At 46.3% G+C, this 27,125-nt stretch overlaps 1 protein-coding gene and 1 long non-coding RNA gene across 10 annotated transcripts in view; one reads left to right on the top strand and one right to left on the bottom strand.

The window, feature by feature from the left end:
- KIAA1328 overlaps positions 1-27,125 on the bottom strand; it is a 224,608-nt gene that overhangs the window by 188,295 nt on the left and 9,188 nt on the right. The window contains exons 1-3 of one of the 7 annotated variants that reach the window (XM_083575680.1): positions 10,837-10,954; positions 8,228-8,263; positions 5,888-6,027 (exon numbers count right to left, since the gene is read on the bottom strand). The exons of 1 other annotated variant lie outside the window; for it this stretch is intronic. In XM_083575680.1, the coding sequence (XP_083431806.1) occupies positions 5,888-6,027; positions 8,228-8,263; positions 10,837-10,894 (234 nt within the window). In that variant the 5' untranslated portion in view covers positions 10,895-10,954. Of the gene's footprint in view, positions 1-5,887; positions 6,028-8,227; positions 8,264-10,836; positions 10,955-14,692; positions 15,347-27,125 lie in introns of those variants that run through there. 5 more of the 7 variants (XM_083575683.1, XM_083575681.1, XM_083575682.1 and 2 more) reach the window with 5 other exon arrangements.
- LOC310744499 lies at positions 11,147-26,685 on the top strand. Of its 3 annotated transcripts, none has more exons than XR_014539569.1 (3): positions 11,147-11,250; positions 16,161-16,774; positions 24,816-26,685. It is a non-coding gene; the product is annotated as an uncharacterized lncRNA (long non-coding RNA). The 3 variants fall into 3 exon arrangements; XR_014539570.1 differs by lacking the exon at positions 11,147-11,250 and adding an exon at positions 13,549-14,211; XR_014539571.1 differs by lacking the exon at positions 11,147-11,250 and having other exon boundaries at positions 16,092-16,774.

Raw genomic sequence — 27,125 nt, 5'->3', positions numbered from 1 at the left:
TAATAGCACCTTTCTTCAGCACCTTTCTCCACAGTGAATAACACAGCAGCAGAACAAAAATACTGAGAATGAGCTAGAAATTACTGGACTACGCAGAGACGAAATCCAAGAGTAATTAATGACTAATGCTTGAACAAAACGGTGGTTTAGAGGTTTGGGAAGGATCTTTGCAGAGAAGGTCGCAATGTACAACCTGCCTCACCTTGCACAATGACACCAGTTGATGCCGCTACTGCTAAACTGCTGGAGTAAACTCAACAGAGCCTAAATTTTAAAACTGTTTCAACACAAACACATACATACACAATACAGACATGCATATAAGCATGGGTATTCCTTAGATCCCAGCCCTTGTCCAGGCATTTGTGTCTCTGCTTTGTGCAAGAGTTAAAAACAGCCATCCATTTCTCTGGTGACATGACAACAACTCAACCCTCTATAAGAATAAAAAGTGCCTTCTTCCATGATGGATGGTGGAGGAGAGACACTCTGATAGTCCACTGTGTTTTTGTGCTGACTCTGGATGAGATAAGACTACTCTTCCTTTATAGCTAGCCAAGAAATCAAGTGAGCTGGCTGCTCAGTCACCTGCATGAAATTCCTGGTTGCCTGTGGCTACTAGGCAAGTCATCAAATACAAGGCAGTCTTCAATGATTTTAGAACCGATCCCTTTCACCTTTTTAGTCTTTGAACACATGGATGTCTCCATCCCCTTAGGTGCCACTTTAAATTGGCCAAAGGCTAACAATACAATGCTTTTTTTCCCTCTGAAGAGCTTGCCATTTCTTGCCAACAGAGGCCTGTGGCACAGATCACAAAGAATGAACAAAGGGTGTGTATCTCTTCTATGTTATGCCTCTTCAAGAGCATGACTGGGAGTTGTGGCTAGACATTACCAAGAAAACATGCCCTTCTGGGTTCAGCTACTCCTTTCAAAGAAGTCTTCAAAAGCTCATAAAATTATTATTTTAAGCCCTCTTTGAAATGGATAGCAGCGATCAACCTGTATCGAGTGATGTTTCTCACAACCCCAGGCATTAAAAGAGCTTCATTCAAACCTTTTGATTTGTGTTTAATTTAAACAAGCTTTTCACTCAAAGCACTTCAAGTTAACAGCTGCAGGTTACATCTGCGAAAACTTTCTCCGCACTTCTCAAAAAAGGATGACTAGTTCCAAAGGCAACAGCTCACTCCCTACATTCACACCAAATAGATGCTCTCCCATTATGTTTGAGAGAAGCACCCATTGCAGGTACCCTGAGTCAAGTAATTTCTGCAACACGTATCCTTGGTGGACACTATGCATAGTGCTTTTAAATAAGCAGCTTTTTCAAAATCATGAAAAACATGAAGGAAAGCCTGGTTTGCAGAACAGGACTGTCCCAAAACACACTGGGGAACACTGCACTCCCAATGATATTCACGAATTCCCCAGCATACAATATATGGCTGGCAGATTATCTGCCTAGGTATTAAGAGGAAGTCATATTTTTTTTTAAAAAAAGGCAAATTGAGAGAACACATTTAAATCTAACAAGCTGTGGGAAAAGGGAGGGCACTCCCTTAAAGCCGGTGGCAGCAACCAAACAGCTAAGCAGGGGCGAAATGATGGAGATAAAGCATGCAATAAGGAGATCGTCTGAAGAGAGAAGTCAGTAACACACCCAGTGAACAGATCCAGGGGAGAACCAAATCTCATCTCAGCCACAAATTCAGCTGGCAACCTTCAAAACCCAAGTGTCAAACCCCACTCCATTCACAATATAGAGGAATAATACATACAGGGTTGTTGTAAGGTTTGCAATATTACACGCACAGCTCTGCACTGTATATTGTAAGTTATGTATGTGTAAGTGATGCATTACTCCAATATAGGAGCAGCACACAGACCAGAAGGGTGGCTAAACCAAGCCAGAAATGGCTGGCAGCTCTTTAAGCCATGGAGAGAACTTTGCTAAAGGACGTACAGAGCAGAATGAGAGGCATGGCACTGCCATGAGTGAGAGGAGGGGAGGAGGGCGTAAGGCTGAGGCTACCAACTGCTTGTTTATGCAATCTCAACCATGCCAGTAGGTCATTCTGCTTTGACCAAAGCTAGGTTAGCACAGTTTTCTTCTCTATGTTCTGGTGTTTGCTGGTACTTTGTGCAGAGAACAGCACAGTAAACAGCATGGCTTCCTCTTCACCTTGACATCTGAGGTGGAATCTGGCAGCTGAAGCAGCATCCCAAAACAAGAAGGATTTGCCAAGCCACCAAGATCCACAGGATTCAGGCAGAAATCCCCCTTCTTTCACTTCTGAGGTTATGCAATAAACTCTCAGAAAGAATCCCGCACGAGAACGGAGAAGATACAGGCAAAAAACAGTTCACCGTAGTTCCTGCACTTACTCTCCAGGAAGGTCTGCCTGGTGACATTAACAACCTTGCAGCACCAGGCTAATGGGGAGGGTATTCCGTGGATGCCACAAGAACCACAACTGGTGACCCCAGATGTACCTCCTTCTCCTTGGAGCTGGATGAAATGGGATTATAATGCTTACTGCTGTTTCTGTATTTATTTTTGGAGGAGCTTTGTTGAACGCAGCAGGTAGAGCATGAGACACTTAACCTCATGGTTGTAAGTTGGAGCCTCACATTGGGCAAGAGACTCCAGAACTGCAGGGGGTTAGATCAGATGACTCTTGTGGTCCCTTCCAACTCTACAACCTATGAGTCTATGTACCTGAAAGTCTTTTAATCATCTGCAGTTTTCTAAATACCCAGAAATGTTTGTTTCTATTAGGCAACAGACACATAGAAGGAAAGAAGGACTGGGATTGACCCCTACAGCACCTCCAGCCTAGATGCTTAGACCTTTTATCTCTTCGGGTAGTTTTTTTTAAATGTATTTTTTAATTAAAGATTTCTTGGTTTACAAAAGTATGTGCAATATCTCTTTTTTTCAAGTTACATTTTCTACAGATCAGCTTCATTTATTGAGACATTCATGTTACATTAGGAAGAAAAAGGGGGGAAGAGGTGGAGGGGCCATGGTGTGGGGGGGGGTCGGATAGCAGTCTTTCTATTTTACTTAATGTATGTGTGGGGTTTTGTGTCAGCCTCATTTGTGCAGGTTGTCGTTCCTATTTGCTTGTGTTCCTTTGGTGAAGTTGGGTTTGGCCTAGGGCATGGGTAGGCAAACTAAGGCCCGGGGGCCGGATCCAGCCCTATCGCCTTCTAAATCTGGCCCGCAGACGGTCCGGGAATCACCGTGTTTTTACATGAGTAGAATGTGTGTTTTTATTTAAAATGCATCTCTGGGTTATTTGTGGGGCATAGGAATTTGTTCATTTTTTTCCTTCAAAATATAGTCTGGCCCCCCACAAGGTCTGAGGGACAGTGGACCGGCCCCCTGCTGAAAAAGTATTGTTGCTTGTTTGTGATTGGCTGTGGTGAACTTTGTTTTCAAGTGTGAGTGGGGTGGGTGGATGTTTTTGAATCAGGTTAGCAATATTGATTCGTATGCTGTCAGTGGATTCTCGTCGTTGTCTTGTTGGGCTGTGATGTGATAAAGGGGAGCCATACCGGGGTAAAGGAATCTTCTTCTATTTGTCCCTTAGAGAGACATGTTACAGATAAAATACCTGCTACATACCCTCAACCCTTGGGTGGGATAGGGTGGGAAACAAAGCAATAAAAATAAATTGAAATATCAGTTCTTTTCTGAAATAGTGCTGTACTTTTTGTTTGTACCACCCAATCAAATCACATCTTGATTTATGACTCAGCTACACCAGCCCAGCTGGGCAGCAATTGGGCAACAGTTCTTCTTTGGAAACAAGGGCTTTCACACTTTCCAATTTGCCCTGTAAAACAGATCGGCCTCAGGGAAAAGAAGAACTAGATGACTAATTGGTTTAGTTGCTCCAGGTTTTTAAACTAATATATACTATGTTATTATAATCATCATCACTGGAGGGGGTGAGCTAACATGTAATATTCTCTTTCTGTGATCCCTGCTTTGTTGTTTTATAACCCACTATTGCTTCTTTAGACAGAGGCCCATTAGTCATAGCTATAAATTCAATAAAGGCAGCGTAAGGATGCACTTTGACAGCAGCTCCTATACAACTGAAGTTTACGTCTTCCACTTTAGTGACACTGTAATGTATTCAAAAGGAGCACTGCTCACACTGCAGGCATAAACTGCTGCTATCTGAGGGGACGATCTTTAACTCTCCGCCTCACACAGCCATGGTTCTGCCCACGTGGAGAAGGCAGTTCTGATAATTTTAAACGCTCTTTGCAAAAACATTCTGCTAGAGGGATGGTAACTTGCTGGGTAGAGTGCACGGCTTAATCCAAAGTAGTTGCGTTCTATGTTATAAATCTAGGACCCTCGTACCTACGGGACCGCCTCTCCTGGTATGTCCCACAGAGAAATTTACGGTCTGCAAATAAAAACATCCAGAAGATCCCAGGCCACAGAGAGGTTAGGCTGGCCTCAACTAGAGCTAGGGCTTTCTCGGCCGCGGCTCCAATCTGGTGGAACGCTCTGTCACAAGAGACTAGGGCCCTGCGGGACCTGACATCTTTCCGCAGGGCCTGCAAGACAGAGCTGTTCCACCAGGCCTTTGGTCAGGGCGCAGCCTGACCCCCTCCTCTGGCAATCTGCACAGAATTTTGCTTAATTGTTGCCATCAATTTGATTTTAATTTCATTTTAATTAATTTTATAATGAATGTTTTTAGAATGTTGGATTATTTTGATTGTTGTTAGCCGCCCTGAGCCCAGCTTCGGCTGGGGAGGGCGGGATATAAATAAAATTTATTATTATTATTATTATTATTATTATTATTATTATTATGTGTGTGTCTGTGGGCGTGTGTGTTTTGCAAGCAATTTTTTATTCTGAAAGTGTTGCCCAGAGAAAAAGGTTTGAGAACCACTGCCCTAGACAGCCACAGCTGGTGGAAGATAGCAGCCTTGGTGAACCAATGTCTGGCCCAATAAAGGGAAGCTTCTCAACAGAGAATGTGGAAGCTGATCACTGAAGAAGCTTGTCTTTGCTCCAAAGAGAAGAGAGACCTGTTGGGAGGAGGCAGCAAATCTCCAAAGAGAAGAACTGGGACACCTTGCCAGCCAATCTACCCCCCCCCCCCGTTGCCTTCCAGCCCCAAATAAGAGGAGCAGGAGGACATGCCTCTTTTTGACAAATCCCTTGCAGCTGCCTGCTCATACTGAAAGGCAGCTCATCTGTCACAACACTATACACAGCTGCAAGAACAGGCAATGACAGAGGTGTATCCAGAGTTTTGACTCCCTAAAAGAAGCTTTTAATCCTTAGGCACTGTGACAGGAACTGGTCCTACTTGCTCCATTCTGGCCCCAGGCTTGCAAGCGTTAATCTAGCCACAGTTACAAATGCTAAAGTAAATTTTTAGATGCCTGGACAAGGAAGATTTTTCAAGGCCTACACAATTACTTTATCTTTGCACCTTGAATGCCACAATGATTGCACACAAAAAGAAGAGGGGAAAGGCTTCTAAGCCAGATACAAACAGCCACTTTTCAGCTGTGTGAGAATAAGAAGAGAGCAAGGGAGGCAGAAAAAGTCTGCATCAAAAGTCTGTATCCAATTGGACTGCCATCGCTGCCACCATCCAAGACCACGTTTACATTATATCTCATTTGTTTCAGTATTTTAACACTGTAAACTGCCCTGGGTGCCTTGGTAGAAAGGCAGAATATAAATGTCATAAATAAATAAAACATTAAGTAAACTTCACATTGTCATCCTCCACAGGTTTACTCTGTCCTGCTGAGTTGAATGGACCTGCCGGTTAAATCTGCCACAGATTGCAGCCTCAAGAGTTCTGGTTTCATTTGCCCTTCTCCGTACTGACCTGCTGCCCAGGCGCTTGGCCTGTGCTTTTCCAGGCATCCATTGGGGCAGGAGCAGCAGCTGCAGGCACCTTTGCCTTCACTTCCGCTTTCTGACCTTTCAGCAGGTGTCTTGCTCTAAAATTCCTCTCTGTGGAAATTCCTAGAGATTGAACAGACAAGATCAGGAAAACTTCCAACTTGTTCTTACAAAGCACCTCCCACACTGAAGCTTCCCACAAAAAAGAGGAAATGAAAACAGCACCCTCCCCCACCCCACCCCAAAACAGCTTAAGCAGCGGCCCAGCCCAAGGAAAAACTCTTAATGAACGAAAACAAACCAGCCCAGACTTGAGAAGGCCCAAGGATAACCCTGCCCAACACCAAGAACCCTGCACCTTGGACTTACTATTCCCGTCAGGAGACAGGGGCCGAATGCTTGGTTCAAAGAGTCCTGCATGGTTACACCATAGACCAAAGAGTAATAGTCTTTTTATAGACCACAGTTATCACATCAGCTGCCTGACTATTCTCAACATATTTATAAGAATAAGCTCAATTATTTTGTATACCAAACAGATTATTAAGTACCTCCAAAGCCATTAAAAAAGTTTTATAATTCCATGAGCAACTAGTTTTTCCTTCTCCCTACCATTTCTTTTACAATTATGAAGTTGACAATCACAACACAGAACCAAAGACCAGGGAGAGGAGTAGAGAGGAGGACAAGACTAATTTTTGCTGCCTTGTTCCTATACTCTTCACAAGGCAATTAGAGAAAGTTCCCTTACTTCTGTCATTTGGGGCTGGAACATCCTATAATATGTAAACGTAAAGGTAATGGGACCCCTGACCATTAGGTCCAGTCGTGGCCGAGTCTGGGGTCACGGCGCTCATCTCGCTTTATTGGCCAAGGGAGCCGGCATACAGCTTCCGAGTCATGTGGCCAGCATGACTAAGCTGCTTCTGGCGAACCAGAGCAGCGCACAGAAATGCCGTTTACCTTCCCGCCAGAGCGGTACCTATTTATCTACTTGCACTTTGACGTGCTTTTGAACTGCTAGGTTAGCAGGAGCAGGGACTGAGCAACGGGAGCTCACCCCATTGTGGGGAATCGAACCGCCGACCTTCTGATCGGCAAGTCCTAGGCTCTGTGGTTTAAACCACAGCGCCCCCCGCGCCCCCCTACAGTATGTAATTCACTACATACCAATGTGGGGTGGCTGCTTTGGCATAGCCAAGCTTCTCTCTGGCTTTGAAGGGCCCAGCCAGCACCCAAGAAGTGGGTGGGTGGCAGCAATCAGCACGATACAAAGAGACTACAAGCTGATCAACCAGGGCTGATCTACTGAATCATCTGCCTGCAGAAGAGAACTTCTCGGATATGAAACATGGAGAAAATTAAGGCATAGAAAATTCATCTACCTTCAAGAGCCATATGTTTCTTGACATGGCACTAACTTCAACTTCTAAGGGTCAATACAGAGAACACATTTTCACACAAACAGGAACCGTCTCTGGGGCTGACAAAAAATATGTATCATTGGAGCAGAGAGCACGCTGGAGTTGCTGTCAGCTGGGTTAAGCTGTTGAAATTATCCAGGGAATTTTTTTCTTTTCTTTTTTCAGTAAAAACAGTCAGAATATAAAAGCAGGTCAAAGCAGGCCAACAAAACTCTGTCTCACCTTCTCTGATACCTCTAAGTAAGGAAGGGCCAATTGGGAGTTGGCTAGGCAGGCAAATGAAACTCAGAGCCCAGCTCTAATTCATCAGGAAGTCAGTGCATACAATGAAATTATTCAGTTTGATCTATATACTCCCAGGGTAGGGCCAGAAGGAACATGATGCCATGACCTATCGGAAGCTGAGCAGGTCTAGGTCTGGTTAGTGCTGGTTAGAGACTGCCTGAGAACCACAGGTGCATGCATGCTACCTTGGGCTCCATGATGGAAGAGAAGGTTAAGTGCAAGTAAATAAACATGTAAATATGAGCAGCTAGAGATCAAATGTTGCTAAATGACAGCTTTAAGCCATTTCTCTAGCTCTAGGAGGAGCACCTAAAGGCTGGCTGCCAACCTGTGAAAATGAGATGATGGTGCCTAAAAGCACGCCATGATTTTTCCAGCCTCCCTAAAGGACCTGAAACAGTTGTATCCCTAAGTTATCATTTGAACTCTTTTACTTCTAGCCCTCTCCCCAAAGTTACAAACAGAACCCCAATCTTATTTTATAACCCGTTGCTCCAAAGTTGCCGAGATAAGAGTGCATGTGCCGTATGCACAGAGTGAATCCGAATCAGGTCCTGGCCCAATTCACTACCCAACAAGTCAGGTTAAATTTGGCAACCATTCAAAGATCCTACCTGGGACATAGACAGGTGGCTGCTCTTCGTCAGAAACTGAATGCAATTTCATTCAAGGAAAGAAAGGGCAAAAGGTTTGTTCCATTCTACATTTTACACTCTGAAAATATTATACAGTGGTACCTTGGTTTACAACCATAATCTGTTCCGGAGGTCCATTAGTAAACCAAAACAGGTTGTAACTTAAGGCACGCTTTCGCCTATGGGGCCTCCAAAAAAAGTTGTGTGTAATCCAAAAAAAATAGATTGTAATTCAAAAAAAGTTGGCAAACCGGGACACACACTTCCGGGTTTGATGTGTTTCTATTCCAAAATGTACGCAAACCAGACTGTTTGGAAACCAAGGTACCACTGTAGTCTGAAAAATCTTCTGCAACAAAATAGAAAGTTCAGAAGCAGCAAAACACTGACCAGGAGACTGCCAAAGCAGACATTTCTGTAAATCCACTTTGTTATTACTCTTAAACAGACCTCATTTAAAAGGTTGTCTTTTATTAAAGACTCTGTAACTAGCTCAATCACAGAGATAATGAGCCACATTTATTTGTATTAGCCTTGATTATAAAAGCAACTCCTGGAGGCTATACATTCAATGCATGCTCCTCAGACTCTGATTATGGACACAGAGAGACTAAGCTTTACACGCACACATGTTTAAAAAAGTTTTCTGGGGCTCTTACAAGCAGGTACTGGTATCTGATGATCAGGAGAGAAATCTGGGTGAACTGCACCCGCAAGACCATAACCTGGGACCCTTCCCTGTTGGACCATCCAGACTGCCATCAGACTGCATATCTTTAGCAGTCATCTATCAGCTCATGGTGGATTCAATTAAGTTAACAACAGCCCATTGCCAAGTATTGGCAGCAAGTTACATCCAAGAAGTTGTTCTCTGCACATCATCTCTTCTAGATGCTGAAAGGAAGTTCTTACTCTGCCCCAGTGGGCCAGAGGGAAGCAACCAAATGGAGACTAAAATCCATTTGGAAAGATTTAGTGTAAATACATCAGCCAATGACCTATGTATGCAAGTTAGTTCATAAAAGATGTGAGCATAATAATACCAAACAGAAATCAACAACAAATTATATATAAATGAATTCTGGGGAAGAGGACTGTATATCCGAATAATGAGAGAAAGGAACAATATATGCAGATAATGATTACATGGAAAACAAAATAGCATGTTTATGCAATTACTTGCATATACTGTTCCTTATAAGGTACACTGCTCCCTTCCTCATGATTCATTTACATACAATATGCTGTTGATCTCTCTTTGATCTCTTTATACTCACATCGTTCATGAACTAAAATGCATTCACTGATTTTCTGCCAATATGTTTAAAATTATGTTTTTGAAATAGATTTTAGCTTCTTGGGACCACTTAGTCTCATCCACCCTGGCAGATTAGAGTCTCATTTTCTCATCAGTTACATGCACCCAGAATGTGACCATATAGCGTTACCGTAAGCTGCTCATCTAGCTCTTTTAAGCTGGAGGTGCAAGACGTGTACCCCTCCCTCAGAGCCTTAAAGATATTAGAATCATAGAACTGCAGAGTTGGAAGGAATCCTAAGGGTCATCTAGCCCAGCCCCCTGAAATGCAGGAAAATGAAGGTGGCCCTTATGAGGATCAAACCTGCTGCAACCCTGGCATTATCAGCACCACGCTCTAACCAACCGAGCTGCCTAGTGCAGGATAGCCTTCTTTGGCAGAACTGTGATGCAAAGTCTTTAAGAACCACTAACTTTGCCTCTGGGAGCCTGGAGGTCTGAGCCTCCATTTCTAGCTCTATACAGAAGTTGGACAATTTGGTGGCCGGGACCCTCAGTTGTTTCTGCTGCGAGTGGGATGCCTAATTTTGCTGCCAAGGATCGAAAGGGCGCTAGGAGGGAGTGGCGAATAGGCTATGGGTCTGTTTTGCAGGGTCACGAGACATGGGGTCACTTGGTGAAGGGGAGAAACTATGGAGGCAGACGATATCATAAACAGGACACGTCCCCCAAGACATACAGGCACCTCAAGGGCCATGAAATCAATATACGTCTCCCCACCACCAGCCCCGTCTTCCCCATGACGGAAGGCACCAAAGTTACCAAAACTTCAGCTGCAGCAGCTCAGAGTTGATGGGAAAAGCCGGGAAGCCCCGAGTTCAAGTCTCCGCTCAGCGTGACTATTAGGGTTGCTACGCTGTGCACTAGATGGAGACTTCGAAGGAGCTATAGGGGAATTTATCATACTAGCACTTGTACTACAACACGAAGCAGCCCTGTTTAGCCCTCTCTCTGTCCCTCAAGCGACGCTCCCCGGCCCCTCACAACACCCCTGCAGAGTAGGGCGAGGGGCGAGAGAGAGGGAGGCTGGCAGGCCAAGGTCCCCCCGCCCTGGGAGTGGGGGCTTCCCCCGGAACCCCTGGGCCTGGCTCTGCACTCGGCGGGGTGTCTTTCCTGAGGCAACGGAGGCGGCTCTCTGCACATACTCAGGAACCACGGCAGCCTTGGCCACCGTTTATTATCGGCCCGCCGTCAAATTACCCCCCCCCCGCTCTTCCTTCTCCTCCCGCCACGCCCCCCCCCCCGCGAGCCCCTCCTGAGGGAAGGATACGGTCCTTACTCCAACGAGCAGCTGCTTCCGGCCCCGGCCCCGCGGCCACATCCGCCATCTTGAAACAACCGCCACTCCCAGCGTCCCCCCGCCCTGCCACGCCCCCCACGCCCGACTCTGACTTCCCATTGGTTTACGGAACCCGGGCTTTGCCCAGATACGGCGCAAGTGACGCGCTGTCGTAGGAGCCGGCCAATGGGGAGGACTCGGAACGGACGGGGGGTGGAGATAGGGAGGAGGAGGAGGAGGTGGAGCCGGCTCTCCCATTGCCTTCTGGGAGTTGTAGTGCCTGCTCGCCCTACAGAACGGCGGCCGAAAGGAATTCAATGAAACGGAGGACCGCGTTTCCCCAAAAGCACCGCGGCGCGGCGTCTGAGCTACGGGTTGCGAGAAGAGGCAAAAGACGTTAATCCAGTGCTCTCCCTCCCGTTTGGCTGCGTGTACAGGTGTGCAGGTGCAGGTGGTCAGGGGCTTATTCGGGAGGGAGGAGGAAGAGGATGGAGGAGAAGGCCCTGCGCAGCGTGAGCAGCTCCAGCATCCTAGGTAAGGTGGAGGGGGAGGTGGCATCCCTGGTTACCATGGAAACGGCCGAGGGATGGAGCCGCAAAGAGCCTTTCTTCCCTCTTGTTCATTGCATGGCGCTTCCTCCCCCCTCACAACATCCCTGTGAGGGAGGCCAGGCTGACCTATATTTCCTATGTTTTTCCTCACAACAGCCCTGTGAGGGAGGCCAGGCTGACCTATATTTTCCTATATTTTTCCTTACAACAACCCTGTGAGGTAAATTCTTCTCCCCTCCCCCACCTTCCCCAACCTCCTTTCCCTCAAGACTTTTCCTTCTGGTTTTCCCTTGGCAACCGTTTCCTGTTTTGTGGGGCCCATTGCAGTAGGACCCCCTCCTAAAGTGGCTCTCTGCTATCAACCTAGCTTCCTTCCGGGCTTAAGAATCTCCGCAGCCAGTTATTTCCTCTCAGCCTAACCTGCCTCACAGGGTCGTTGTGATGACAAAATGTGGGAGAAGATAATTCTAATTCAAAATCCTTTATTAGGCATAGCACACCACACATTATCAAACAAACATCATATACAGACTGTATAAAATACGGGCTCAGCGAACACAATTTATCCCAGTCCTATTCTTAACTCCAAAAAATAAATCGATGTACATAGATAATATAATACAACACAGCAACATCAGCTACCCTTAAGAACCACTAAGTCTCTCTATCATGGCCCATTCTTTCTTCATGGACAGCACTCAAAAATTCAGCCACTATAACAGTAATTTGATCATCGCTGTCTGCCAGCAGGTCCTGAACAGTTGGTTGTGTAAAAAACTGTCTATTAAATTTTAGGGCCTCAAACAATTGTCTTCTGGCATAACTGCCAAAAGGGAGAAGATAATGCCGTGCACCATCTTGGGCTCCTCAGAGCAAAGGTGGGATATCAATGTAATGAACAAAAATGCTCCAGGGCTACTTTTTTATTGCATTTTTATTACAAGTTTACCTCCAAGGAGTCCAATGTGGCATAGATGGTTCTCTCCCTCCTCATTTACCGTAATCACCGCAACAACACTGTGAGGTAGGTTAGACAGGCACTGACTGACACCCACCCACCCCCAGTCACCTAGTGAACTTCATGGCCAAGTGGGGATTCGAACTCTGGTCTCCCAAGTCTCAGCCAACACTCTAGCCACTGCACCACACTGCCTCTCCTTTGACCTTAAAAGGTAAAGGTACCCCTGCCCGTCAGGGCCAGTCGTGACCAACTCTAGGGTTGCGCGCTCATCTCGCTCAAGAGGCCGGGAGCCGGCACTTGTCCGCAGACAGCTTCCGGGTCACGTGGCCAGCGTGAGTAAGCCGCAGCTGGCGAACCAGCGCAGCACACGGAAACGCCGTAAGGGGAAATGTGTGTGCGTCTTATGGAGCGAATGCAGGCTGCACAGCTATCCCAGAAGCCAGAACAGCAAAAGGGATTGCTGCTTTCACTGCGTAGCGATCCCTCTTGCTGTTCTGGCTTCTGAGATTCAGATTTTTTTTTTCTTGTTTTCCTCCTCCAAAAACTAGGTGCGTCTTGTGGTCTGGTGCGTCTTATAGGGCAAAAAATACGGTATTTATCTACTTGCACTTTGGGGTGCTTTCAAACTGCTAGGTTGGCAGGCGCTGGGAGCGCACCCCGTCGCGGGGATTCGAACCGCCGACCTTACGATCAGCAAGTCCTAGGCACTGTGGTTTAACCCACAGCGCCATCCGCGTCCCTAAACCGGTGACCTCTGGGAGATTTGGAGCTGAGGTCACCGGCTTTGACCTTGCTATGGCATAAAATCCTGCCTGGACCGTCTCATGTTTTGGACCTGACCTTCAGAACACTTGCCCCCCAAAATAAGTTACCTTTGCTTGGAGGAAAAATACCTGCTACTTTTTCTTCTTTTTAAAGGACTGCCTTCTCCAAAGTGTACATGGCTCTTTTAATAGTGTAATCTTCTGTTTTGCCCTTAGGATATTTCTAATCTAATATCCAGGCTTTTAAGACAGAATTTCCTGTTTGATCTAGGATTTGGTTCAGGCCCCTTCAGAACCTGCCGCTCACTCATCCCTCGAAACCTTTGTGCAACCTCCGTCCCCCGTCCTGCCTGTGTTCCCTTTGATCTCAGGAGAACCAAATTTGTTCTGTTTATAATTTGCCGGCTTGTTAAATGCTCCCGTGGCAGTGGTGCGGAGGAGGAAGGCCCCACTGGATGACTGGCCCTTTCCATAAAGGAGATCTGTATTTTCGTATTAAGGCTGGAACTAAATGATTTTAGGCGTGAACCCCAGAATAGAGCACCGGAGACTGTTTTGCAGGGAGCCCAGGGGGATGAACTAAATGACCTAATAGGATTTCCCCCATCTTTTACCTTTGATGCTTCAAAGGGCTCCCTAAGGGTGGGGCCCCCTATCTGTCCTCTTCTATTTTCCATGCAGAAACCTAAGATCCGCCTGCTTGATAGCTTCCAAACACTGTGTGCTGTGCAGCGACTTTCTTCCTCTAATTCCGTCTTCCCCAAAACCAGTGACCTCTGGGAGATTTGGAGCTGATGGAAGCCGTAATGCAGTGGTGTCATGGACCGGCTGGATGCAGAGAAGTGGTGGGAGGCACAAGCTGGGGAACCCTCAAGGGAACCCCCAGGGGAAGAAGGCTCTTAGAATCAGAATCAAAGAAAAACCCTCAATGACTAGGACCCAAATTATCTCAGGGCCTTCCTGATTCCTGGTTCTTCAATCACTGAGAATCTCTGGTGGTTCCCAGCACCCCCAGTTTCATCTAGTCTTCACTCGGGATGTACCCTTTAGTGTGACAAGCCAAGCCCTGTGGAACTCCCTGCTACTAGAGGTTTGTCAGGGACCAGCCCTCCCTTCCTTCAGAGATCTTTGGAAAGCTTTGTTTGGTTGTACATTTACAAACTCAGAGGTGTGAGCTTGCTTTTGTCGTGTAATGTTACTGATATTAGGTGTAATTTGAAACAAACATATGTCTATCAACAGAAAGAAAGCTTTCTCTTTTCTGATGTTACATATTTGTTAGAGTTCAAAATCCCTCTTTGCAACAACAGGTCATGGAGAACTGTAGAATAATAGCCAATGCTCCTGAAAAGAAGCATGTATGCAGTTTCTGGCAATATTCCCAAACATTATTTTTATACTATACTGAAATGTTTAATTTTATTTTTTTTTTCCCGCCACACTTGCCATTCTCCCCTGCCACCCCCTTTGAGAAACACTACTCTCAGGGGTGTTAGACTTGTCCCCACCAATTATTCTCCCTCTGTTAAATTGGGCTATAATGAGGAACTGAAGAATCAGGGGACTCTCACCTGCTGTTGGGTCCTGCTTTGAAGAGCACCCTCCGTGTGTGCGACGCACCCTTCCTCTCGATGCTGCCGCTCTGATAGCTGTTAGTTTAGGAGGCACGAGTTTTCAGGGCATGTAATCCAGGGCAGCAGAGAACCGGACATAGCAATGACATCAGGCAGCAGGCAGGCAGCTCAAGAAGAGGAGCAATGCAAACCTGGACAGAGCTGGCTCTGCGGACGCAGAGTTATAGATGCAGCAGGGCAAGGGGTCAGTCTTGACATAGGCCGACAAGAATGCTGAGGGGGAGAGATGATAGGGCTCTCAGACAACAGCTGGATACTGCAGGCCTGTTTCTGTCCATCGGGGCCAAGCAAAGTATAGGAGAAAGACAAATGCTGGAAGCAGTATAATGGACAAGAGGGCCAGCTGCACACCAAGGCTTGTTTGTTTATTAAATTTGTACACTGCCCTACACCCATAGGTCTCAGAGTGGATCACAACATAAAACCACAGTATGAAAAACACAAAATTCAAGTTAAAAATAAAAACAAGAACAAACCAATAACGACCTCTCTTGTTTGCAGGCTAGCACACTCCACAAAGCAAGGATGCCCTCCAGATGTTGGGAAAGGATTGTAGTTTAATGGTAGAACATCTGCATCACGCGCAGAAAGTCCCAGGTTCCATCTCCATCATTTGCAGGTAGAGAGCTTCCCTGCCTGAAACCCTGGAGAGCGTCTGAACCCTGGAGACAATGGTGAACTAGGTGGCCCAACAGTCTGGCTGAGCATAAGGCAGTTTCCTATGTCTCAGTGTTGCAAGTACTCCAACCCCCATTTCTGCACATATAGAATCCTAGCTGCTATTGTTACATACAGAAACAACTTTAACTAATTATAACTGACCGCAGGTCTCCACAACCAAAAGCGGCAGGATCTAGCTCACCTTGCAATGATAAACCCTAAATTGAGACAAGACAATTTAAGGAAAATTCACCAGAAACTATTCACTTTGGTTGTTGTTAGTGGCTGCGGACATGCGATAACATTACAGCACATGACTCCCCCCCCCCAATCATGGGAACTGTAGTTTACCCCTAAACACAGTGCTATAGGTCCCAGTGCAACACATGACTGGCTTATCCTAGAGATCACTGCATGCAAAAACTTGCGGTGCCAGAAGATGTTGAGCCTAATATTTACCCTGAAATCCCAACCACCTTTGCCCAGGACAATATACGACACCCTGGACTCAGTCATTCATTATGTTGAGACTCAGTTAAATTGTCCTGTACCCTAGGGCCCCTCTTTTCAAGTTTGTCTAGATCACAGAGCACCAATTGGTGGAACAGTGTGATAGACGGGTTGGAATTAGGTGGAAGGAAGGAAGATTCGGGTTTAAATTGCTATAAAGGCTGTAAGACCTGTTCTTCCTCCGATGTTGAAGTGTGGGATGAGTTGTAGACTATTAATATCTCTTCCTTTGCAGGGTACGTCTGCCCCCTTGAAAATCCTGTTTATCGTTTCCGAATCTCTTTCTGGAGTAAAGGACGTAAAGTGCAATATCGTTCATCTATGGCCAACTGCGATGTGATGCTAAGAGTCACTAGCAGACCTGGTTACGTTAAAAGACCTGGGTCTAGAGTCAGGCTAGTTACTTATCCAGACCTCATGGCGAGTTCTTTTTGCTGAGTTGCTCTTCAGATGCCCTTATGTCCAAAGGGGCTCCAAGTGAGCTAACCAACCAGCGGGCCATTTCCCCTCTTGCAGGATGGCTTTCTTCTTAAAGAAGAAGAAGAAAAGTTCATCAAAAGTTTATCCAGTTAATTTACAAGAGAGTGTCACCCAGGACCTTGCTGCCCAAAGAACATACCAACTCTTGCCAGTGCTGGTGAAACCTCCTCAAGCACGTGCAGAGGCCTGGAGGAAGAACCAAGTCCAGCCAGTTGTTTTCCCTGTGTTACTACAGCACCAGGCCAGTACAGTTCAGCGGGTCAGCAGCAGACCAGACGAAAAGCATTCTGGGCCAGTGTTCCCAGGTGAGTAGGCAGAACCAGATCCCTTTCGGGTTCCTCTTTTCAAGGCCTGCATCATACGAGGCTGGTGTCTCTCTTGGTTTCCTTTTATCTCTGGGCACAAGCCACACCCACCCCACCCCTGAATAAACATAGTTTAGAGGTCCCGGGCCCTAAGGAAGTCAGATTATCCTCTACCCGGGCCAGGGCCTTCTCAGTGATGGCTGTGACCTGTTGGAATGCTCTGTCCCATGAGACCAGGGCCCTGCAGGATTTAACCTCCTTCCACAGGGCCTGTAAGACAGAGCTATTCTGCCTTGCTTTCAATTTGAACTGATCTTTTATTCCCCTTCCTTTCCTCCCTCTCCCCTTTTTATGAAGATTACCTGCTCTGGAATCCCACACCTAATTCTCCCCTGGTCTCCTCACTGGCCCAAGTAGGACTAATTTAGCCAGCTAGCCCTGGTGATCATCTAATGTTTATTTGATGGATTTTCCCCCTAAATTGATTTTTGAATTCTGAATTTATTGTTATTCATGTTTCATACTGTATTTTATGCTTTTTTGTTGTTGTTGCATAAATTAAGTGTTTTAATTTTGTTGTTAGCCGCCCTGAGCCTGGTTTTCTGAACCTGGAAGGGTGGGGTATAAATAAAAAATTATTATTATTATTATAGCATGTCCATGGCTACAGCCTGCACCCAAAAAAATCACGCATCCACTGTTGCGTGGGGCCACAATGGCGCAAAAATGTGGTTACAAAGCACGGATCCACATGGATCCTCAGGATTTTTGCATTGGGCTACTCCAAACTCACCGTCAAATCACATGTCTGTGGCCACAGCATGAACCACAAAAATCATATATCCACTGTTTCGTTCAGAACATTTTTTTTTCTCTTGTTTTCCTCCTCTAAAAACTAGGTGCATCTTATGGAGCAAAAGATACAGTTTTAGTTTGGCATTTGTGTTCCCTTTTAATAAGAATAATAAGTGCTGGGGAGGCCAGAGATTCATACTATGGCCTGAAATAACAAGGTGGAGCTGGTAGTCTTCCCAGAGCTGGTACAGCGCCAGACCAGCACCCTTCAGCCGGTCAACAGAAGGCCAGACTCCAGGCAGCAGCGGCACTTGCCCCTGCTGAAAAAGAAGATCCCCAAGGATTCTGGGCCAGTGTTCCCAGGTGAGTAGGCAGAACCAGATCCCTTTCGGGATCCCCGTGGCAAGGCCTGCGTCATACAAGGCTGGGGCCTCTCTTGGTTTCCTTGATCTCTGGGCACAATTCCCACCCACCGCACACCTCCTTTTTAAAGAGACGTGTAACATGGAGCAGGGACTTCTGGGTGGCTGCCCCTCTTTTGCATTGCTGAGGATTGGACTAGGTGGCCCCGCAGGTCCCTTCAGATGCTACAGTTCTATGATCCCTGTTCAGATACGGCATGCATCCACTCATTGCAACAGTCTAGAAGCCCCCTGACAAAGAACTTGCCCTGTTTTTTCATGTATAAGATGAGGTTTTTGTGGAGTATGGTGGTTAAAGGGTTAACCCCTAGTGGTGTCCTGTATCTGGGGGTGGAGTCTCGTGTCAGTTCTTTGTGAGTTACTTTCAGTTTTTACGCTGAGAGACGCTGAGACACAGAGCGTGTGTTTTGTGCTCCGGCACAGAGAATTTCTCCAAGTTCTGATGGATTTATTGCTTGTAAATAAACGCTGTTAAAGAGAGAAGAACAGCTTGTGGACTCTTCCTTACTCGTTCTCACACGGAGGCAACGCTGCGACTCTGCGTACTGCTTAAGGTAGCTCCTGACTAAAGCCTGCGCTGAGAAACACAGCAGAAGTTTTGCGCAGAGGGAGTGTACTGGACACGCAGTTATTCACAGGTTATGGGAAGTAACATTTCTTTTGCCGGGTGTGAGAAGAGACCACAAGGAAAAAGGCCAGCTTTGAACTCCTGCCTGAGAAGGGGGCAGTCCTGAGTTCGCTGGTGAAGCAGGAGCTTGCAGCAGACTACATCTACAGAGGACCAGCTGGCAGAAGCATGAGTAAAGCTTATAAGCCCCGGGGGAAGATGGCACAGGCTCAAGAGGCTTTTAACGTGCCCTTTGGGAAGCTAACTGGCCCCAACTGGGATGAGTGGTCCGTCAGAATGAAGTACTGGCTGCTGGGAGAACAGCTCTGGTCTTGCATGCATCCCCCACTACCTCAAGCTGCTAGGAAAGCTAGTGAGGCTGTGCTGGTCCCGGGGGGGTTGCTGTGTGGCATGGTCTGAGTCAGGTCCTGGGTCGAGGGTCTGGAGGCTGTCTGTCAAGGGTGAAGCGGGGTCCAAGGTAAGAAGCTGGACGTGGTCAGGAACTCCGGAAGAGCAGGTCAGAGTGCTGGCAGGAACAGGTTTCCAGCGATGTTGCTCCCACAACCTAGGACTGGGCTGACTGGCCTTTATCTCCTCTGGGGCCTAGGGCGGTCCTGGGTCACAGGTGACTCACCTCTCCTGGCCTTAAGGCGAGCACTCCTCCTGAGAGAACTTAGTTCCCTCCGCCTCTCTGCCCTGAGCCTCTGCAGCTCAGGAGAGGCTGGAAGGTTACTGGACCCAGAGGCAACCTCAGCTTCCCCTGACAGGGCTGGGAGAGGAGCACCTGCAGGCAACGGGTCCTCAATCACCTCCGGAGCCAGAGTGGATTCACCTGGTGTCTGCTCCTGAGGATCCGGCACAGGTGTGGGCCCTTCAGATTCAAGCCCCTGCCCTGGCTCAGCCGGCCCTGGAGGTGGGGACTCCTGTGTAGGCTGGGATTCTTCAGGTTCAGCCTCTGAATCAGATTCCCAGGCCATCACAGAGACAGACGTGGCTGCAGCTCTGGAAAAGGAGCAGTGGGTGCTGGGCATACTAAAAGCAAGTGTGGATGCTTGGCTTTTGCCTCATGTAGAGGGCATTAAGGAGTCCTGGGTCGCTTGGCAGGCACTGGAGAAGGCGTTTGTAGCCACAGTGGGAGCCCAAGACCGAGAGGGGACTGTGAGCCCAGTGGGGGCTGAAAGGAGCCCAGCAAGGGCTGAAGGCAAGCTGTTCCTATGCTTCAGCACATCTATGCGATGAACAGGGAGAGAGGCAGAGAGCTGGGAGGAAAGCAGTGGCAAGCTGTTCCTCAGGAAGCTGGGCACCCAGGAATGGGGGTGCAGACAGCAGCTGAAAGAGCTCTGTTAAAGCCAAAGTCTCCAAGAGTTGTTTTCGCCGTGAGAACTGTTCTGCAGAGGCTCAGGAATGCAAGGTCAGCCAGCAGAGAAAGCAGATAAGCGACAGTTCTCAGACAGCGAAGCTTGAGAACACCGGCAGAGGCCCTAGTGGGGGCGGAAGTGTTTCCATGGCAACGTTGGAATGTCAACAATCAGCCACTCTCTCATTTATCTTGGACAATGGAGCGACTCACACTCTAGTGCCATCTGGTGGGCTTCTTCGAAATTGCAAGTCTGTGAAAAGTGGATGATATGTGTCATTGGCTGATGGATCGAAGAGACAGTTAACTGAGACTGGCATGTTGTATTGTTCTTTTCTAGATCATGAAGTCCAAGCTTTTGTGGTTCCTGAGATCGCCAACTGTCTTTTAAGTGTGTCCGCTCTTGTAGCTGATGGCTTCAGTGTAAAGTTTGCAAATAACGTGTTCTTTTTTCAGGGATGGGAAGAAGCTATACAGTACTGAGTGCAAAGATAGGCTGTTCATGGTGGAGATGCCTATTGCTAATGTTGCTGTTGCAGAACCCCCTGAAGAGGCACAAGTGCAGTGCGCAAATGTGCCACCACACAATGGTTGTGTACATCTTTGGCACAGGAGATTTTCCCACACAGAGTGGTCCTACATTAAAAAGGCCCCAGAAAATACTGAGGGGTGTAAGTTTAAGGGATGTGACAAGTTCTTAGATTGCAGAGCCTGTAAACAATCTAAGGTAACCACATGCACATATCCTAGATCCACTAGAACAGGGATCTGCAACCTTTAAGACAAAAAGAGCCACTTGGACCCGTTTCCGAAGAAAAAAAACTGGGAGCCGCAAAACCATTGTGACATTTAAAACAAATATATCTCCGGAGCCACGATCTGACAGTGGGCAGGAAGGTGACGTCGGGACGGTGTGTGACTAACACACGCACCGCCCCCATGCGACGTCACAGCCAGTACAGCGCCCGCCAGTGGGGAGTGTCGGGGCACACAATGCACCTCCTCCCCTCGCTAGTATCTGCCCCGGAGCCGCGGCAAAGGTGTAAAAGCGCCACATGCGGCTCCGGAGCCGCGGGTTGCAGATCCCTGCACTAGAAAGACCAGCAGGCCCTTTGAGCTAGTCCATGCAGATTTGTGTGGCCCCATGCAGGTAGCGTCTTTGGGTGGATCCAAACACGTTCTGTTGCTGATCAATGATTTTTCGAAAAACTCATGGATTTTTACAATCCGACACAAGAGTGAGGCTGCTGCGTTGATGAAAGATTGGATCACAGCAGTAAAGATTTTGCACGAGATTGGTGTCCTTCCAAAGTGATAGAGGGGCAGAATTTACTGGGTCTGCGCTGCAGAATTTCTTCTGACAGAAGGAAATTAGTCACAGGCTAACAGCACCGCAGAGTCCTCAACAGAATGGTGTTGCTGAGTATAAGAGCAGAACACTGCAAGAGGCTGCGGCTGCCATGCTGTTTGACGCAGGCCTGCCACAGCGCTTTTGGGCCGAGAGTTATAAATGTGCGGCCTTTGTACAGAACAGAGTGTTCAATGCAAGTGTAGGGGACACGCCCTATTTTCTGCTGCACGGTAAGAAGCCCAAGGTGGATTTCTTGCGTGTTTTTGGCTGTGAGGCATGGGTCCTCATTCCAAAGGACAATCGCAGAAAGGGTGAACCAAGAGAAGATGATCTTTGTAGGGTATGAGCCTGGGTCCAAGGCTTGGCGTTTCGCATATCCAAGTGGCAATCAGTCTCAGCTGCTTATTAGCAGTAGTGCTGAGTTCTGTGAGCAAAGTGGGTGGAAACGCCTGCATGGGAACCCAGATGTTCTTTCAGAGCAGTTTGACTCAGATGAGGAAGAATTTGAGTTCAGTGCGCTTTCTGAGGTTTGCAGAGAGCTGGAGTTCTATGTGTGTTTGGTTCAAGAGATCTGCGGGCAGAACTGTTTGCCTGTCGTTTACGAAGACAATCAGCCTTGCCTCAAATTGGCAGAATCTGGGCAATTTAAGGCCAGGACCAAGCATCTAGACATTCATTTCCAGAATGTGTGTCAGAGTGTTCAAGAGGGATTAGTTGTGCTGAAATACTGTCCCTCAGCCAAGAACCTCGCTAATGGTTTTACAAAACCATTGAACTTCCAACGTCATGGTGAGTTCTGTGAAGGTCTGTGTTTGGGGTAAGCTGTGTTGCTTGTTTCCCTCCAGATGCAGGGCAAGAGGGGGTGTGGAGTATGGTGGTTAAAGGGTTAACCCCTAGTGGTGTCCTGTATCTGGGGGTGGAGCTTCGTTCGGGAAGCTGCGTCAGTTCTTTGTCTGTGAGTGACTTTCAGTTTTTACGCTGAGAGACGCTGATACACAGCGTGTTTTGTGCTCCGGCACAGAGAACGTCTCCAAGTTCTGATGGATTTATTGCTTGTAAATAAACGCTGTTAAAGAGAGAAGAACAGCTTGTGGACTCTTGCTTACTCTTTCTCACACGGAGGCAACGCTGCGACTCTGCATACTGCTTAAGGTAGCTCCTGACTAAAGCCTGCGCTGAGAAACACAGCAGAAGTTTTGCACAGAGGGAGTGTACTGGACACGCAGTTATTCACAGTTTTCTACCCCAAAAATCATGTGTCAGATTGGGGTTCCTCTTATACATGGGTAGTGCTGAGGAGGGACAGGCAGTTGGTTGTAGCCTCCAGGAGGAGATTTCCAGCGGTGATTTCTTTCCTGTGGAAAGGGCTGTTGTTGATTGGCTGCTGCTGTGGCAATCAGGCAGTGCAATTTGATTAATGGCTACCCCCCCTTAAAAGAAAAGCTCAACAACAACCCTGGGGAATCCCCACCCCTCAAAAAAAAAGCTTAACAAGTCTTGGCAATTTCCCCCTATTTTCTAAATATTGAGTACCCAAAAATAGGGGGCATCTTATACACAGGGACATGTTACACACGGAAAAATACAGTACCTTTCCCTCTCATCCGCCTTATTTACTCCTCTCTCTCTCTCTCTCTCTTAAGAACTCTCAGATGAAAACTTCGGGCAATTGTTGATGGGTAGGAAGATGCTGGGAGGAAGAACATTCAGAGAAACTTTGGAGATGATGGATGAGAGGGAAATTTTAGACACCATCCTCCAACACCCCCATCCACTTCCCCAGGTGTGTGTGATGCAGGTTGGTTGATTGAACTCATGAGCTTTCCCCTGTTTGTTATGAGGAGATATACTTAAATTATGGGGTTGCTAAAATGCATATACAGTACGTATAAAGATATGACTGTCCAACGAGGCCTTACAAATGGGGGGGGAGAGAAGGCAAGCAAAATGTGAGCTGAACTATTTAAAATTTTAAGATATGATGCTGTTATGGTTCTACACTCAATATGCCAGCAAATTTGGAAAGCTCAGCAGTGGCCAGAGGATTGGAGAAGATCAGTCTACACCCCAGTCCCAAAGAAGGGCAGTGCCAAAGAATGCTCCAACTGCCGCACAATTGCACCCATTTCACACGCTTGCAAGGTTATGCTTAAAATTCTACAAGGCAGGCTCAAGCAGTATGTGGACCGAGAACTCCCAGAAGTGCAAGCTGGATTTAGAAGAGGCAGAGGAACCAGAGACCAAATTGCAAACATGCGCTGGATTATGGAGAAAGCTAGAGAGTTCCAGAAAGACATCTACTTCTGCTTCATTGACTATGCAAAAGCCTTTGACTGTGTCGACCACAGCAAACTATGGCAAGTTCTTAAAGAAATGGGAGTGCCTGATCACCTCATCTGTCTCCTGAGAAATCTCTATGTGGGACAAGAAGCTACAGTTAGAACTGGATATGGAAGTACTGATTGGTTCAAAATTGAGACTGTATATTGTCTCCCTGCTTATTTAACTTGCATGCAGAATTCATCATGCGAAAGGCTGGACTGGATGAATCCCAAGCCAGAATTGAGATTGCCGGAAGAAATATCAACAACCTCAGATATGCAGATGAAACTACCTTGATGGCAGAAAGTGAGGAGGAATTAAAAGAACCTTTTAATGAAGGTGAAAGAGGAGAGCGCAAAATATGGTCTGAAGCTCAACTTCAAAAAAACTAAGATCATGGCCACTGGTCCCATCACCTCCTGGCAAACAGAAGGGCAAGAAATGGAGACAGTGAGAGATTTTACTTTCTTGGGTTCCATGATCACTGCAGATGGTGACAGCAGTCACAAAATTAAAAGACACCTGCTTCTTGGGAGAAAAGCAATGACAAACCTAGACAGCATCTGAAAAACCAGAGACATCACCTTGCCAACAAAGGTCCGTATAGTTAAAGCTATGGTTTTCACAGTAGTGAAAACTTTTATTTAAAAGATGCTTGGAGATTTAAGCATCCTATAAAAAGGATTTCACCCACTTTTCAGAACCGAACCAATCTGCCAGTAGCATAGATACGCTATGGATTTTGAAAGAAATACTGTGGAGAATAGTGGTAATACAATCAAAAACAATTTCTAACCACAACCCCATGATGTTAACATTAAAAGAGGACAGATAGGGGGCCCTTTGAAGCATCAAAGGTAAAAGATGGGGGAAATCCTGTTAGGTCATTTAGTTCATCCCCCTGGGCTCCCTGCAGAACAGTCTCCGGTGCTCTCTCCTAGGGTTCACGCCTAAAATCATTTCGTTCCAGCCTTAATACAAAAATACAGATCTCCTTTATGGAAAGTGCCAGTCATCCAGTGGGGAAAGTAGCAGGTTTTTTCCTTCCAGCAAAGGTAGCTTATTTGGTGGGAGGGGGGCAAGTGTGCCGAAGGTCAGGTCCAAAACATGAGACGGTCCAGGCAGCATTTCATGCCATAGCAAGGTCAAAGGAGAGGCAGTGTGGTGCAGTGGCTAGAGTGTTGACTAAGACTTGGGAGACCAGAGTTCGAATCCCCACTTGGCCATGAAGTTCACTAGGTGACCAGGTAGGGGGTGGGTGTCAGTCAGTGCCTGTCAGTCTAACCTACCTCACAGTGTTGTTGTGGTGATTAAATGAGGGAGAGAACCATCTATGCCACACTGGGCTCCCTGGAGGAAAACTTGCAATAAAATAAGTAGCCCTGGGACATTTTTGTTCATTACATTGATATCCCACCTTTGCTCTGAGGAGCCCAAGATGGTGCACGTCATTATCTTCTCCCACATTTTGTCATCACAACGACCCTGCGAAGCCAGTTAGGCTGAGAGGAAATAAATGGCTACAGAGATTCTCATTATGGAATGGGCATCCCTGTTTTCATCAGAGAAATGTTGGAGGGTATGTGGCTGCAGCATCTGCCTTCTCATCTCCCTGTGTCTGTATCTGTGGCATCAGCCTCAGCCGGCTGCAGCCACCAGCTTGCCCTTGCCTTCTCCATCACAGATGTCTTCTAAGACATTTTGTCACTATTATCTATGTGCAGCACAGCCATAAACAGAGGCCCAGCAACACTGCCACATCCACAGTTATGCTATGGAACTCACTGCCACAAGACGCACAGGTGGCCACTAGCTTGGATGGCTTTAATATAAGATCGGACAAATTCATGGAGGGTGGCTCTGCTCTGATGGCTCTGCTCTGCCTCCATAGTTGGAATATATATAAAAAACAAAAAGCATTGTCCAATAGCACCTTAGAGACCAGCTAGTTTTTTCTTGGTATGAGTTTTCGTGTGCATGCACACTTCTTCAGATACGCATGCACATGAAAGCTCATATCAAGAACAAACCTAGTTGGTCTCTAAGGTGCTACTGGACAATTTTTAAATAATAATAATAAATTTTATTTATATCCCGCCCTCCCCAGCCGAAGCCGGGCTCAGGGTGGCTAACAACAATAAAACAGTACAACACTCTAAAATCATTCATTATAAAATTAAGTCAAATCAAACCGATGGCAACCATTGGGCCAGAGCTCCGCGAAGATTGCCAAATATTTTTTCTATTTCTACTACGTCAGACCAACACGGCTACCTACCTGAATCTAGATCCATAGTTGGAGGCAGCAATGCTTCTGAATACGACTTGCAGGAAACCACAGGAGGGTTCCAATTTAACAACTGGTTGAATATTTTTTGGATTGATTTTTTAAAATGGCATTTGTTAGATTTGCAAATGTTAAATCTTTTTTTAAAAAAATTGTCCTTTTTATCTTTAATTTTATTCTTGTGTATAAATATTACATTGAGTTGCATTGTCAAGTCAACCTTTTGGGACTGTTAAAAGAGGAAATTCCCTTTAATATAGTCCCGATTCTTGTAGAGGAAAGGAACACCATGTAGAGTACGTTTTACGGCTCTTACCGGTCAGCAGTAACAAATAGAGACAAAAACAATATTAAAGCAAGGCGGCAATTAAGCCTGATCGTTTATTGCAAATAAAAGATCTGTCGCATCAGGGTCCCTGCTCAGCGGAGGAGCAACCCGAACAAAAGAAAACTCAGACATTTATACCTTTCATTTTCCATACAGAAGAATGAGCAACTGAAGAAAAACAGAGGACGTCAGACTAGGTGCGACATGAGGGATTTACATGTAAATCAGAAGGGCAAATAGTTGTTAATGGTAGCATTTGTGGATACTTGATTTCTATGGTGTAGACAGTGTATACAAAAGGATTTAGGCAGATTCCTATTTTTCCCATGTTTATTGATGGCCATGTATTGTTTGTTTTTCTGATTTTGCAGGAAGACTTTGAGTGATGCCTGGAGCAGATCGATAAGAGAGGAAACAAAGACAGGATTTTGGGTATTTCCCGGTACTTTGAATATATAAGTGTGATTGTATAGCCTTGTTTTGAATAAAGTCATTCAACCTGTGAATTGGTGTGTGTGTGTGTACTGTAGGCTTTGCAGATGGCATTGTATAGCCACGGACAACTATAACATTTCTTAGTAGCATCAAAGTTTTACAGATACATTGGTACAAATAAAGAAATACACAATTTTTTGTCAGCATTGAAAAGTAAAGATACAGAAGGTAACAGATACAGTAATACAGATACGTGAGATTTCTTTTTTAAAAAATGATTTTTATTAAGTTTCCATTTACCAAATTACCAGAGTACACATATCATACCAATTAGTCCAAATTATATCAGTCCACATCATAAAGTCCAAATATTTTCCGGATTATAAATTTTTGTGGGGGATACCCATGCTTCTCGATTGGCCGGAGTTCATACATCTATATTTCTGCTGCTTTCCTGATGTTTTCCAGTCCCATCTTCTCAACTCTTTGTTGTTACTCATTTTCCTTTTCT

The sequence above is a fragment of the Podarcis filfolensis genome, assembly GCF_964270895.1.
Source record: "Podarcis filfolensis genome assembly, chromosome: 11".
Lineage (NCBI taxonomy): Eukaryota > Metazoa > Chordata > Lepidosauria > Squamata > Lacertidae > Podarcis > Podarcis filfolensis.
The sequence above is the reverse complement of the archived record's forward strand: the minus strand, read 5'-3'. Positions and strand labels throughout refer to the sequence as shown.